This window comes from Dasypus novemcinctus, chromosome 5 (assembly GCF_030445035.2).
Source record: "Dasypus novemcinctus isolate mDasNov1 chromosome 5, mDasNov1.1.hap2, whole genome shotgun sequence".
Lineage (NCBI taxonomy): Eukaryota > Metazoa > Chordata > Mammalia > Cingulata > Dasypodidae > Dasypus > Dasypus novemcinctus.
This window is the reverse complement of record NC_080677.1, coordinates 5,875,920-5,891,552: the sequence shown is the minus strand read 5'-3', so window position 1 is coordinate 5,891,552 and position 15,633 is coordinate 5,875,920. Positions and strand designations below refer to the sequence as shown.

The 15,633-nt window shown below is 40.1% G+C and overlaps 1 protein-coding gene across 1 annotated transcript in view; it reads left to right on the top strand.

Annotated features, from left to right (window-relative positions):
* The window catches only part of VWC2 (von Willebrand factor C domain containing 2), a 145,074-nt gene extending 130,147 nt beyond the window's left edge, over positions 1-14,927 (top strand). The window contains exon 3 of the mRNA XM_004471209.4: positions 9,571-14,927. Within this exon, the coding sequence (XP_004471266.1) occupies positions 9,571-9,722 (152 nt within the window). The 3' untranslated portion in view covers positions 9,723-14,927. The remainder of the gene's footprint in view (positions 1-9,570) is intronic.
* The last annotated feature ends 706 nt before the right edge of the window (positions 14,928-15,633 follow it).

Genomic DNA, 15,633 nt, shown 5'->3' with positions numbered 1-15,633 from the left:
CCTTGAATGAGGAGAAAGCCAAGTCTCCTTGGGGAAGGATCCTGTTAAACTGCCAAAAATTTATACTGTTAATCTTCCTCCCAGATTTCCCAAAACAGACCTATGGTTTTTTTTTACCAGAGTAGCTGTGCACTGGGGAAAAGGAAATGATCAGACATTTTAGGGATTATTAGACACTGGCTCAGAAGTGACATTAATTCTAGGAGACCCAAAATATCACTGTTTCACCAGTCAGAACAGGGGCTTATGGAAGTCAGGTAACTGATGGAGTTTTAGCTCAGGTCCATCTCACAGTAGGTCCAGTGGGTCCTAGGACCCATTCTGTGGTTATTTCCCCAGTTCCAGAATGCATAATTGGATTAGACATACTCAGTAACTGGCAGAATTCCCACATTGGATTCCTCACTTGTGGAGTGAGGGCTATTATGGTAGGAAAGGCCAAGTGGAAGCTACTAAAATTGCCCCTACCTAGCAATCTAGTAAATCAAAAGCAATACCAGATTCCTGGAGGAATTGCAGAGATTAACACTATCACCAAGGATCTGAAGGTTGCAGGAATGGTGATTCCCACCACATCCCCATTCAACTCTCAAGGTGGCCTGTGCAGAAAGCAGATGGATCTTGGAGGATGACCATAGATTACTGTAAATTTAACCAGGTGGTAACTCCAATTGCAGCTGCTGTCCCAGATGTGGTTTCATTGCTTGAGCAAATCAAGACATCCACTGATACCTGGTATGCAGCTATTGATCTGGGAAATGCTTTTTTTCTCAATTGCCATTAGTAAGCACCACCAGAAATCGTTTGCTTTCAGCTGGCAAGACCAAGAGTATACCTTCACTGTCCTGCCTCAGGGTTATATCAGCTTTCCAGCCCTATGTCATAATATGGTCCTCAGGGACTTTGCACTTAGAGCAGTGCACCTGGTTGTTCTTTTTTTTTTTTTTTTGCTTAGAAGAAGAAATGGCCAGAGGTACCTTTGTATACTGATTGATGGGCTGTTGCCAATAGTTTGGCTGGATAGTCAGAGACTTGGAAGGAACATGACTGGAAAATTCAGGGCAAAGATGTCTAGGGAAGAGGTATGTGAACAGACCTTTATGAGTGGGCAAAAAACATGAAAATATTTGTGTCCCAAGTGAAAGTTCACCAGAGGGTGACCTCTACAGAGGAACAGTTTAATAATCAAGTGGATAAGATGACCCACTCTGTGTCTAATGCTCAGCCTCTTTCCCCAGCCACTCCTGCCATTGCCCAATGGGCTCATGAACAAAGTAGCCATTGAGGTAGGGATGGAGATTATGCATGGGCTCAGCAACATGGACTTCCCCTTACCAAGGTTGACTTGGCTACAGCTACTGCTGAGTGTCCAATCTGCCAGCAGCAGAGACACACAGTCAGCCTGCAGTGCAGCACCCGCCAACAGGCTGAGGTGATCAGCCTGTTACCTGGTGGCAGGTTTATTATATTGGACCACTTCTGCCATGGAAGGGGCAATGATTTGTTCTAAGTGAAATAGACACATACTCTGGATATGAGTTTGCATTCCCTGCATACAATGCTTCTTCCAATACTACCATCCATGAACTTACCAAATGTTTTATCCACTGCCATGGCATTCCACACAGCATTGCTTCTGCTCAAGGAACCCATTTCACAGCAAATGATTTGTGAGAATGGGCACATGCCCCTGGAATTCACTGGTCTTACCATCTTCCCCATCATCCTGAAGCAAATGGATTGAAAGAACCATGGAACAGCCTTTTGAAGACTCAGTTACCATGCCAACTAGGTGGCAATACTTTGCAGGGCAGGGGATGTTCTCCAGGAGACTGTGTTTGCTCTAAATCAACATCCACTCTATGATGCTGTTTCTCCCATAACCAGGATCTATGGGTCCAGGAACCCAGGGGTGAAAATGGGAGGGGCACCGCTCACTATTGCCCCTAGTGACCCACCAGGACAATTTTTGCTTCTTGTCTCTGCTACCTTAAGCTCTGTTGGTCTTCCACCAGGGAACACAAAAACAATTCCATTGAACTGGAAGTTAAGACTGCTACCTGGCCACACTGGGCTCCTTGTGCCTCTGAAGGGAATTACTGTTCTGGCTGGGGTGATTGTTCCTATCAAGGGGAAATAGGACTGTACCTATAAAATAGGGAAAAGAAGGCATTAGATGTCCTCTGTGATTAAAAAAAAACAAACCAGTTGGGACATTTCATATTCAGGATATCAGTGTTAGTGGTATGAAATATGATTTACAATAAGGTAGAAAAAGAGCAGCTGTTCCCACACGGGGAAAAGAAATGAAGTTCAGTATATTTGGGAAGTATTTTTATTTAGTTTCATGGCGCCAAAAGACGGAAGACCAAAAATCTAGGGCCTAAAATAAAACGAGCTGCCACTAATGCCAGGTCCCACCTGGGCCTCCTGCGCGTTTCTCTCTCTGCCCTAATAGAATGCTTGCTCATTCCTCAAGGCTTTGTCCGCGATGGAAGAGATTCAGATATTCCCCAGGCACCCATTTGTCTTTCTTCATTAACACTATCGCCTCTTGTGGCTGCCCATGCCTTGCTGGAAAAAATACAAAGCCTGTTGGCCATTCACCCACCAGGAGAGCTGTGGGCACCTTGGTTTAGCTTTGCCGGTTCGTTACTTAATACGAGAAATTTAACTCCAGCCATAACACATCGTGAGGACTGACTGGGCCGAATGCGGCCCTAGAGCCAGGCAAGCGTTTGCATCTGTGAGCCCAGGGAGAGCCCGGCTGTGGGGGACGCGGGGGCAGCCAGCAGGGGCTGCTCCAGGGCGAACGCCCCGCAGGTTCGGGCTGCTTTGGGATGCGTGGACCTCTGTCAGCACCCACTACCTGAAAGCACCTTGATGTGCTAGGCTGGGCTGGGAACTGGGCGAAAATGGGAAAAGACAGAGACTGCCTTCCAGGAGACTCCCTGGGCAAGGACGACAGCTCCTCGCCGTGGACGTCCCTCGGGCAGCGAGCCTCTGTCGGTGTTGAGAAGGGGCCACCAGAACATTGCTGGGCATTCCAGCCAGCGCGGGTGCCCAAGGCATGGCAGCCAGGTTGTGGACGCACCCATCTTCACAGGCACCGGCCCCGGGGCGGGAACCGGGGGGACACAGAAAGGCTCCCCTTAGCAATGGTTGCTGACCGTCTGCTCCAACATTTCAGGGCAGGAAAGGCATCATTTGCCTTGTTCATTCTGAAATTAGCCATTTTCAGCGGGAGGATTTTCTGACCACAGCCATGCCATATCAGACATAGAGCAACTTATTGGCAATTACATACTAACCACAGGGCTTGGACTAATAGTTCTTGTCTCTAAATCCCATTTTCATTTTTGATAGAATTGTTCTGCCTGGCTCATGTTGGTTGAGAATATCATGTAAGTATCTATGAAAGTTAAATATTATAATTAAAATGAAAATATTGCTTCCTTCAATTTCCCTACTTACTAACACAGTTAAATTTATGGCAGTTTATTTGCTGCTGAATGTTCATAGAGGTCAGAATCTATTTTTATAATCAGTATTGTCTTTGGTAGTACATATTTTAGTCCACCAAGTTAGAATGAGTAATGTTATTTATCCAAGATTCTTAGTAGTTCTTGGGGTACAAGTCTATAAAATTAAAGTAATGCATTCTATGGAAATGAAAATACATCAAAACTGTGGAACATACCTGAAGTGATATAGAAAGGGAAATGTTGAAAAGGAGAAGTCTTAAATCAATAATCTAAGCTCCCACTTCAAGAAACTAGTAAAAGAAAAACAAAATAAACCCAAAGCAAGCAGAAGGAAGGCAATAATAAAAGAGAAGTCATCAATGAAATTGAAAAAAGAAGGGGAAAAATTAAATGAAAGCCAAAAGCTGGCTCTTGGAGAAGATAAATAAAATTGATAAATCAATTGCTAAAGAAAGATTGATAATGAAAATAAGAGAAAGATACCAATTACTAAAATCAGGAAAAAAAAAATGGAAGATATCACTGCAGACTTATAACAGACATCAAAAGGATAATAGAATAATACTAGCAATAACTCTGCACACATAAATTTAACAACTTTGATCAAATGGACCAGTTCCTTAAAAAAGATGACAAGAACTCACCCGATATGAAATAAATATTTTGAAATGGAAATGCTAAAAAATAGAATTAAAAAACTTAATCCCTAGATTCCAAAAAAAAACTCCAGGCCTTAATGGTTTCACTGGAGAATACTACCAGACATTTAAAGAAATTAACACCAATTTATGCAGACTCCTCTAACGAGAGAAGAGGAGGGAGTATTCCCCAATCCAGTTTAATAAATCAATATTACCCTGATTCCAGAACCAGACAAAGATGATACAAAAGAAGAAAATTATAGACCAGTATCCTTCATGAATATAGACTCAGAAAATCTTAACAGTATCTTAGCTCTTAGCAAGAAGAATTCATATATATATATATAATTTTACACCTGAAAAAGTACATTTTTTGTTATGCAAAGCTGAATCAATTTTGAAAATCAATCAATATAATTCACCATATCAACAGGCTAAAGTAGGAAAAAATCACATGTTCATATCATTTGATGCAGAACAAAGCATTTGAGAAGATCTACCCTGTCATGATAAAATCTCTCAACAACTAGGAATAGAGAGGAACTTCCTCAACTTGATAAAGAACAATTTACAAAAAAATTTACTGTTATCACCATACTTGGTGGTGAAAGACCAAATGTTCCCCCCTAAGATCAGGAAAAAGACACACATATCCACTCTCATCACAGTTGTTTCTGGACATTCTAGCCAGGACAATAAGGCAAATAAAGGAAATAAAAGGCACACAGAAGGAGTAAGTAAAATCATTGCTGTTTATCTATGTCAAAAAGCCCAAAGGAACTACAAAAAAGTCTCTTAGAACTAGAGTTCATCATGGCCACACAATCAATACACTAAAGTCAGTTGTATTTTTATGTATCAACAATGAACATGTGGGTACTGAGATGAAAAAAAAAATACCATTTATAATCACTCAAAAAACTAAATATGTAAGTGTAAATCTAACAAAGCATGTACAGGACTGGTCCACTGAAAACTGCAAAACAGGGAAGTGGATATGGCTCAAGTGATAAGGCCTCCTCCACCTACCACATGGGAGGGCCCGGGTTTGATCCCTGGGGCCTCCTGGTGAAAAAGAAGAAAAAGCGTGCCTGTGCAGCGAGCCAGTGCCCGCATGGTGAGCCAAGTGCCACGTAGTGAGCCGAGTGCCCACACGGTGAGCCGAATGCCCACGTGGGTGTCTGTGTGGTGAGCCGAGTGCCCACACGGTGAGCTGAATGCCCACGTGGGTGCCTGCACAGTGAGCTGAGTGCCCACGTGGCGAGATGAGTACCCATGCAAGTTCCCGCGTGCCGAGGCAGTGCCCATGTGGCGAGGCAGTGCCTGCATGGTGAGCCGAGTGCACGCACAGCAAGCCTAGTGTTCATGCAGTGAGCCAGTGCCCGCGCAAGTGAGTCACGCAGCAAGATGATGACACAACAAAAGAGAGACAAAGGGGAGAGTCAAGGTGACGCGCAACAGAGACCAGGAATTGAGGTGGCCCAGCTGACAGGGAACCTCTCTCTACATCAGAGGTCCCCAGGATCGAACCTCAGGGAATCCTAGAGGAGAAAGATGAGAAGACAAAAAAAAAGAGAAATAGATACAGAAGATCACACAGCAAATGAACACAGACGGCAAAAAAAAAACCCATCAGGGTGTGAGAGGGGGAGGGGAAGAAAAGAAAAAAATAAATGAAAACTGAAAAAAACCCGCAAAACAATGTTGAAAGAAATCTAAATAAATGGAGAAATATGCCATGTTCATAGATTGGATGACTTAATACAGTAAAGATGTTAGTTTTCTCCAAATTGACATACAGGTTTAATACACTCCTTATCAAATTACCAGCAACATTTTTGTAGCTATAGAGAAAATAAATTCTAAAAATTTATGTGGTAAGGCAAAAGAATTGGAATAGCTAAAACAATTTTGAAAAAAGAAATTAGCTAGAGCTAAATGCCAAAATCCCAGGGCATGGTCGGGGTGGAGGGGGAGAATGTGGCCAGTCGGGGAGGCATTCATTAAGCGGACCACTCACTCATTCTGTGGTGCTGCTGGGTTCTAACCTCACACAGCTAGAAGGAGCTCAGGTTACGAGGAAGAGGGCGCATTGGCCAAAGCTTGGAGACACCCAAGAGTAAGGTGCCTGTGGGCGTGTGCAGAGAGCACAAGGGGCTACTAGCTGGAAAAAAAAAAAAAAAAAGAAAAAGATAGGATGTAGAATTTTTCCAAGTCAACACGTATTCTATATTTAACCTTTAAACCCATCGCTATATGCCATCTTACTAGTAAGGGAACCTGACATGATATTGGGCTTCAATTTTCAGGAAGTTTTGGATCACAGAGTGGTTCAACAATGGCAGCGGAGGAATACTGGTATAGGATACTATTGACAGGTGATATATGGCTGACAGGGAGCTATACAGGGCATATGTCCAGGGTGCATGGTAATGTTTGGATATACTCATAGTGGCAACAATTAAAAACTACAGCTGGGGGTGGTACTGGGTTCCTGGCTGGGGGTGCTCTGTCGTGGTCACTAGGGGAGCAGCGGCAGTCCCCCAGGTGCAACGGTAAGGACCAGGAAGGAATGAGGACCCAACAGTGAAAGCATGATACTAATGACTATGCTTGTGAGCCTATATGCCTGAAATAAGAACAAGGCCTAGAGCAGCACTGTGCCTGGGAATTTCCTCCTGACAGCCTTTATGTTACTCAAATGTGGCCAGTCTTGAAGGCAAACTCAACATGTAAATGCAATGCCTTCCCCCCAGCATGGGACATGACACCTGGGGATGAGCCTCCCTGGCACCGAGGGATCACTATCAACTAACAACTGATGATGCAACTGGAAAATGACCTTGAATTGAAGGTTCGATGCGGATCAGCAGAATATCCCTGTCTACATATAATAACATGACTTTAAAATGCTGTTTGACCTAATGTAAGGGGGAAATGGAAAGGAGAAATGAGTTTATATGGCTATGAGTCTCTAAAAAAGAGTCTGGAGGCTGTCAGAAGGATTGCCCTTATGCACAACTGAGCAGAATCTAAGAGACAGATGATGTAGATACAACCCCAGGTATTGGTTCCTTTGAGGGCTAAAGAGACCCACGGGCTATATGGTCATGGCAGATGGGGTTCACTGCCATGTCAGATGGCCCTTCTTTGGAGCTGGTGTTTCTGCGTGATGAAACTGGATTCAGATGGAATCTCTTTTCATTAGACTTTCATGCTACTTTACTGGAATTGTAGTTGGTGTTGGGGTTTAAGATATATTTAGGGGATTTGAATCTCTGGACTGACAATATGATAGCCAGGCCCTGAGCCTCAACAGACTTCAGCTCCTACAATCTGATTTATCGGACTCACCTCACTTAGCTAAGATGGAGTTGAAGAAGGACAACCACCACACCATGGAGCCTAGAGTGCCTACAACTGAAAGCAGGAGGATTGCATCCAGTATCCATGTGGAATCTGAGCCTCCTCTTGACATAGAGATACCACGGACATAACCAATCCAAGGTCCACAGAGAAAAGGTGGCATTGGAGTGGGAAAAGTGGACATGGTGGCTGATATGGGTATGGGGAATAGCAGGAAGAGATGAGATGTGGAGGCGCCTTTGGGACTTAGAGTTGCCCTGGATGGTGCTGCAGGGGCAATCACCGGACATTGTAAATCCTCCCAGGGCCCACTGGATGGAATGTGGGAGAGTATGGGCCATGATGTGGACCATTGACCATGAGATGCAGAGATTCCCAGAGATATACTTACCAAATGCAATGGATGTATCATGATGATGGGAGTGAGTGTTGCTGGGGGGGGGAGTGGTGGGATGGGGGTGGTGGGGTTGAATGGGACCTCATATTGTTTTTTTAATGTAATATTTTTACAAAATCAATAAAAAGAAAAAGAAAAGAAACACACACACAAAAAAAAAGAAATGGAAAAAAAAATATTATGACTTAGCAACACTAATGAATGGGAGTGTCTTCAACAAAACTGTAACTCTTCTGATGTAAAAATGAAGAGACAGCCCAGACGTCACAAACTGAAGTGCCTGCAGGAAATGTAAGTGGCTTTCCTCAGCAAATTCAGGATGAGAGATCATTGGAACTGTAATTTAGGAGTCATTTGCAGATTAATGACAGTAAAGGCTTTGGGATCTCCAAGGAGAACACAGGTCAAGCGTAGAGCTCTCGGGCAGTGTCTCATTGTAGGGGCATGAAGAAAATGGACTAAACGGGGAAAGAGGCCACAAATACCCAGAAAGGGGTTTCCACGATGATGCTCAGAAGTTGGTGTGCTTTACCAACTTGTCCAACTTGAAAATCGACAATCACAAAAGTCTTCTAAGCATTCTGCATACAATTAGTCTGACTTGAATTATAAAGGGTCAGTTTTATCCTGGAGCTTTGTTGGATTCATTTATTTTTTTTTAAATTTGCAGATGAACCTTTTTCATCTCCTTAATGACTTCACACATTATAATTAAACATATTTTGGTAGCGAGCACATTAATAAAGTCTTTAGAAGCAAAAAGAATGAGAATTTCAGCAAACTACCAGCATTCAAATTTGGGGGCTTTATTTAGGCTACCATAATTACTGATGTTTGCATTTCAGAGTACAGTTTGGAAGTGGAGCCGTTGTGCATAACTGAATTGGGCGTATGAACCATAACATAGAGGCATTTTTTCTTTGAAAAACACATCATTTCAACTCTGTTGGAAACCTTTTGATACTCATTTCCTCATGTTCTTGACCTTGTTCATGTAGAAAAATGAAGATGTGACACTTGTGTTGATTGAGAAACTTCTAGTTGATGCTATTGTTTAAGAAGGACAGAGATCCCGGGTTATCACTGCTGATTGTTGAAGGAAACTGACCAGCAGTTTCAGCGTTACCTGGGGGCTTATCAAAGCAAGTTCCCAGGACCTGTCCCAAACCTACTGAATCAGAAACGCAGAGGATGGGATCGGCAAACTGTTTCCACACTTCTGGGTGATTGTCACGTGCCCTAAAGTTTGAAAACCGCTGCTGCACGGGGTGGGGTAGTTATATTGGATTTCTCTGATTTCAGTGTGTTTACTTGTTTCTTAAAAGTGACATGAAGAAAAATATGACAGGTGCTCTAAAGGTCCCAGTGAATTATGCTTTTCCTGTGATTACTTACAATTAATTAAATCAAGTGATTTCAGACTTAGCCTATATAGAAGACCCTAAAATGGAACAGTTTGTTAATGAAAATCACACGGTGCTGTCACTCATACAATTTTAAAATAACATCGGTTTCGTTTCAGAAGAGCTGGGAGTGCTTCCTATTATTGAAATTGTAATTTTTCCACCGGCCTTCATAAAATCGACTGATTAAAACATGCAGTATAATTCTAACTATTCAGTTACATGCATTATATATCCCTGTGCGCACAGGCAATGAAAAACATTTTTCTGTATTTCAGGTCCAAACTGCTTTGCAGAAACTGCCGTCATCCCAGCTGGAAGAGAAGTGAAGACTGATGAGTGCACAATCTGCCACTGCACCTACGAGGAGGGCACATGGAGGATCGAACGACAAGCCATGTGCACGAGGCACGAGTGCAAGCAAATGTAGGGAGTGGACGCTGCGAGGACTCTCCACTTTTATAGAACATTTTCCCAAGGTAAACGTTCTAGATGACTTTGAGAAATAGAAATCAAAAGGAAAGACTTTTGAGGAGGAACAACGGGAAATGATTGGTACTTTTGCTTTTCTTGGTAACAATTCCTGCAAGAGAAGGAAATCAATATATTTCAAAACATCGACAAGAACTTTGGGTGTAAAATCCCTCTCTAAATAAATGTGCTATTTTCACAGTAAGTACACTAAAGTACACTATTGAATAATAAATGTATTTCTATAATCCCTCTACTAGAGAGCTTTCAGTGTTTTCTATAGATACAGATTAAAACTGCTGTCTTGTCACCCGCCCTCCCCGTGTCCCTGCATATCTTTTTCAGTTCTGATCCATCACACAGGAATGCTTGCAGTTGTCAACCCCACTTCACACCTTCACGTCGGATAACATACTCATGAATGAATCATAAGATAATGGGACTGAGTTGTCCTGGAACCCTGTCCAACTTCTGCCTACTTATAGTAATGTGTCTAATTTTTTATCTTTAAGAGGTCCAGCCCGAGTCACATAAATATAATATGTCCTTATAATAACTTAGTGCTTTTATCATCTTCACTTTCAGTCATTTGGAAAATACAGACAGATTACTAAGATACGTTGATAGTCCATTCTGTGCTCCCACTTTGTGGTCCATAGATAAATGCACACGTATATTTCATTTTCACTGTCACTGACTTTCTCTTTTAAGCAGTATGTTACTTTATCCCCTAAACGGAGGAAGAGCACAGGCTGGAAAATTTGTATCACTGGTCTAAGGGCTGAAGCATTCAGTCTAAATCATTGCTTGATTCCCTGAAAGAGAACAACTGAATTCCTAAATCAGTTTATTCCTGGAATCTAAATGTGGCACAAGTAACGCAGCTCTCAGTTGAGTGGAAGCATATTGCTCATTGGACTGAATATCTATCCTCCAAAGTGCACATAGTAAAATCCTACTAAATGATAACTGAATTATTCACTCTTCAAAAGAAAAGTAAGAGTCCTGTTCACCGCCCAACTATATTAAAAACAACAACTGAAAGACAGGGTACTCCATAACTTTCCTGTAGATATATAGAATTTCAAACCAACTTCATTTCTCTTTACTGTCACAGGGAGTGGAAGAAGCCATTGTAACCTCGTGCTGATCTTATCAATACAAATTAGAGAACATTACGACTTTATCAATCACCCTAACACTTGGCACATTGTCAAAAGAGGTAGCAGAAGTTTTAATAGGTATAGGGAAAAGAAACAAAAGTATAAGTACTATAAAAAGCCTTGAAACTTTGTGTTTCATGTAGATATTCCAAAAATTTGAATGGAGCATCTGTTAAGCACAAGGTACTGTGATTATGAGAAGAAGGCATGGTTCTTGCCTTTACTGGCTTCTGGTCGCATAAAATGAGTAGAAAATTAGAATGCTTTGTGTCTGGAGCCAAACTAGAGGTCAGCAAAGCATTATATGAGGGTAAAGAAGAGATGCTGAATCCAACTTGGAAGATTAGGAAGACACAGAGAAAACAAAACAAAAATATCATTCAATTAGTATTAGCAAAGATTAACTAACATTCAAGAGAAATTGATATGTTTGCCAGTCATTGAAAAGCTTAGCCATTGTGAATTTTAATAAATGTAAAGCAACTGCTCGTCTCTGAATTCTCAAGAAATTGCTGGTATTTGTTCATTCTTACCTTGTTCATAAAAAACTTCTGGGGCCAAATGGGCTCCATGCACATAGATATTCATGGAAATACCCAGGGGAATTGGTCACTAATTGTTCTCAGAGTGATGAGCACTCCAGAACTTAAGTTTTAGCATTAAAGACTGATGGGCATAGACATTCTCTCCATTATCAAAGGGCAGATTTTTACGAGACAAGGTTATATAACCATATGTCTCTGCCAGCACATGGCCTGAGCCCCCTGGGTAGGTGGGCCATTAGCTATCTCCAACAGCATACAGGTTGCTCTTCTCTGCCCACCAGACACGAGGCAATTAGATAGACTCCATCCAATTCTCCCCTTCTTCTTGGTGATGAATCTCTACTAGGATGGGGCAGAAGCTCTGGAAAGCATGATGACAGCATCTTAAATGCTTTGAGGATTTCTGGAAGCCAAGTATTTGGTATCTTTTAGAGTGAGTAAACATGATACCTGATTTCACCCAGTCTACCCTAGCCTGACCCATACTTGTCCCATCCACACTCTGAGAGAGGAGCTCATTCGCTCTTCTTACACAAAAACAATTCTACTCTCACCTTCTGACCTCAAACCCACTTGTGCTTGTCTCCACTTAGGAACAATATCCCAACCAAACATATGGCAGAACTTAGTAACACAGCATAAATACATAATGAGATTATGTACATTTTTGGCCAAGAGGAACTTCTATTATTCTTAGGTGCATTTTTTCTTGCATTTAATTTAGATTTCACATCTATATAGCTATATTGGATTGGAACTTATTTTATTCCACTTTCTTCCCATATAACTCTTGCTGAAATTATTCACAGTGCAACTCTTCTACCCAATAAACATAATAACTCAATAACTGTATTTTAAAAAGAGACAATTATGAGTTCAAGTTATGTGATCCAAAAAAATTATGGCCTGCACATAAGCCTCAGAATTTAAAAACATTTTTTTGGAGAGACAAAGTTCTTAAAATTCAAATAGGCCTGCCTTATACAAACAAAATAATGACTGTTAAATGATTAAGATTTTAAAAAAGGAAGCTGTGCTTACAAATGCATTATATTAACTGACTTCAAATTATTCAACCTATGTTTAGATCTGAAAATATGAAGCTACTTTTGTAAGCAATAGCATGGTTTAGGAAATTATCTAATCTGACGTTTCAGAAGATTTTCAAGTTGGATTTATTCCTTTAGTCGCAGGCTCTTTCCACGTCGGGTGGATCAGTCAGGACTTTGGTTTAAGTTCTGTGGACATGTTGGGAGAAGTAATCTCACAAAGCTGTCTTTCATTCGTGCCTCAAATATTAGGTCCACCCTGCCCATGTGCCAGGGCCTGCTGAAAGGCTGTGACTAGTCCAAATAGAGAGGAGAGGTTATCCTTGACTCAAAAGTTGATGTGCTTTGAAACAAGTTCACAATGGATTATCTCGCTTTTAATCTCCGATACATATCATTTCGTCATCTCCCTCCTGGGGTAAAATGTGCAGCACCATGACCATCCTTAGGGAACTCTCCTCCTCACTCCCCAGAATTAATGTTGTGTGTATACAACGTTATAAACTGTCCTGATATTTTCAGGGAATTCAGATGTTTTCTATTTGATTTTGTATTTTTGTCCTGATTATAAGGAGTGGCATGTGTTTTGAATGTATACACTATGTAAAACAAATTTATAAAAAATACACTATTCCAAACTATTTGCTATTGGAAACTAAAACTATTATTTTAAATTTAGGCTATTGAAACATACAGAAACCAAAATTATTATCTGTAGCAATATATTGAACAGATAGTAACAATTTGCTGTGTTTGCTTCAGCAGACAAGAGAGCCAGTACTAAAAATTTTATTAATTTTAAAAGTCATATTTTTTCCCAATCCAATGCAATAAGAAAAAATAATTTAGATATCATCCCCTCTGAAGAATAGGTTGATATCAGGTATATAAATGTGCACTATTGGTAAACACCATATGAGCTTCATTGGCCAATGTATTTGCCATCTCATGTTCTTGCTCGACTTACTTACATTCTCTTTTCCTTCCCGCAAGAGGATCTGTAGATGGCTGATATGCTGGATGACTTTCCTTAATAATTGATTTAGACAAACCAGTTCACTTATTTTGAGATATATATCCTTTTTGCATTTCAGCCACCACTTCCAAAATTCAGGTTTTCATTATTTCATAGTACAGATGAAATAGCCCACACACCCCACCTCCTCACCCCAAAGCAACCCTTTCAATCTACTGGTTTTAGTTCTGTAAACACAGATCTAGTTTTCTACTTAATTTTCCACTTTGAAGATCCCAAATGTAGACAGAGGAGAGGAACAGCCAAACTCCTCAGCACAGCACACTTGGATCTTCACTCTCATGCCTTGTTCCACATCAGGACCCCATCTCCTACTCGCTATTTCAAACTTAGGTTCGGGGCACCCAGCCTAAACTTTCAGCATGCCCTCCACTATCCCAACTTCCCGACACAGAGTGTCCTTGCGCCGTATTGTAATATTAGCCATTTTTCAACATCCAACTCAAGTGCCATTCCTTGTGAGAAGGCTCCTTTAATCCTAATTGGCTTATCACCCTAAATCTCCACTCTCTATTCATTTGCTATCTTAGTTTAGCATTTTCCCAATAGAAATCATGTCATACTTTGCATTAGAGTTAGTTTTGTGTCTGTTTCCTTTGCTATTTATATATCCCTTAATTTAGATTATGGGACAGTCCATCACCAGAACATAACCCAGTACATTGAATGCTGAAGGCTTTTAGTTGTATTGAATATTAACTCAGAGTTATGTACCATCCTTGTTTAAAGCCAAAATATATCTCAAAGAGCAACTGAAAGTCCTCTATTTTTCTTTGGTTTCTTAACTAACTTGCAAATCTCAAGAGTCCAGGACTCTACAACCTGGGACATTCCAAATACCCCACTCTTGAATGGCTTAGGATGAACTATGTTTGAACAACCACTGGCCATTTCTGATGCAAAGCAGGAAGCAAATTAGCTGTAAAGTTTCTGATGCTGAAAATAATTTCTTATGTTGAAAAGATATTCGTTCATACTAATGATAAAACAAATTAAGTTTACCGCTTTGTTATTTATTAATTAGCTTATTTCCAACTTTTGGAATATGTATCTCTTATCTTAGAATTTCTGTTGTGATTTTGAGTATTTCTGCATATTTTACATCTTTCCAAATAACATGATTAAAGACCTCAATAGCCATATAAAGGATGGATCAATGAACTGAATAGTCTGGGCAGAAATACAATAGTTTCATAGCCTGTTTGAAATATGTTTAAAACTGTTGGTTGTCTAAATTTCACCACGGTGTAAAACTTTATTCTGAATTTTTCAAAGCACCTGCTGTTGTAACTTTCACACTAAAAGGTAGAAATTTAGTATAAAGGCTAGCTTTTAAATGAATAAAGTCCTTGAATGTTAAGTTATACTGACAATCATGTTGAAAAGTATTTACCGAATTTTCAATATAATTAAGAAAACTTGAAAACTGAAATATGCTGTAAAGGTTTAGCAAATGGGAAGTTTATGGTCTTAAAAATACACTGTTTGACTTCTTTCAGTTAAGCTCAGAATGATAATGCATATTACATATGACTTACATAGTATTGGGTACCAAATTATCAAAAATAATTAGTGGATATCTGTGAAGTTATTTTAGTATATTAGTGATACAGCCTGATGACTAAAAACAATTCTCAAAATTTTCCCCTTTCGAAATAAAAATATTTATAAATTTTTATTAAATATCAATATTTAAATTTTAGTCATTACTCTTTTCAAATATACTTTGTAGGAATACTCATTTTCCCATTACCTGTATTCATTATATTTACCCTATCCAGGAAATACAATTTTATTTTTATATTTTTATTTCATGTATTATTTCCTTCCTAAGCATTTCATTTTCATAATTAAAATGGAAAAAGTGAAAAGTACCAGCTGGCTTCTATGAAACTATTAAAATGTTCTATTATAGCCAAGTAGTTTATTCATAGTTTAAAAAGATCTACTCTTGGGCAATCAGTAAATGTGTATTATAATCCCAGAATTATGCTAAGTGCTTTCACTTATGGTTTCACTCAGCTTCACAATTTCCCTAGGCAGTAGGTAATATTATGCCTGTTTTTGCAGAAAAGTA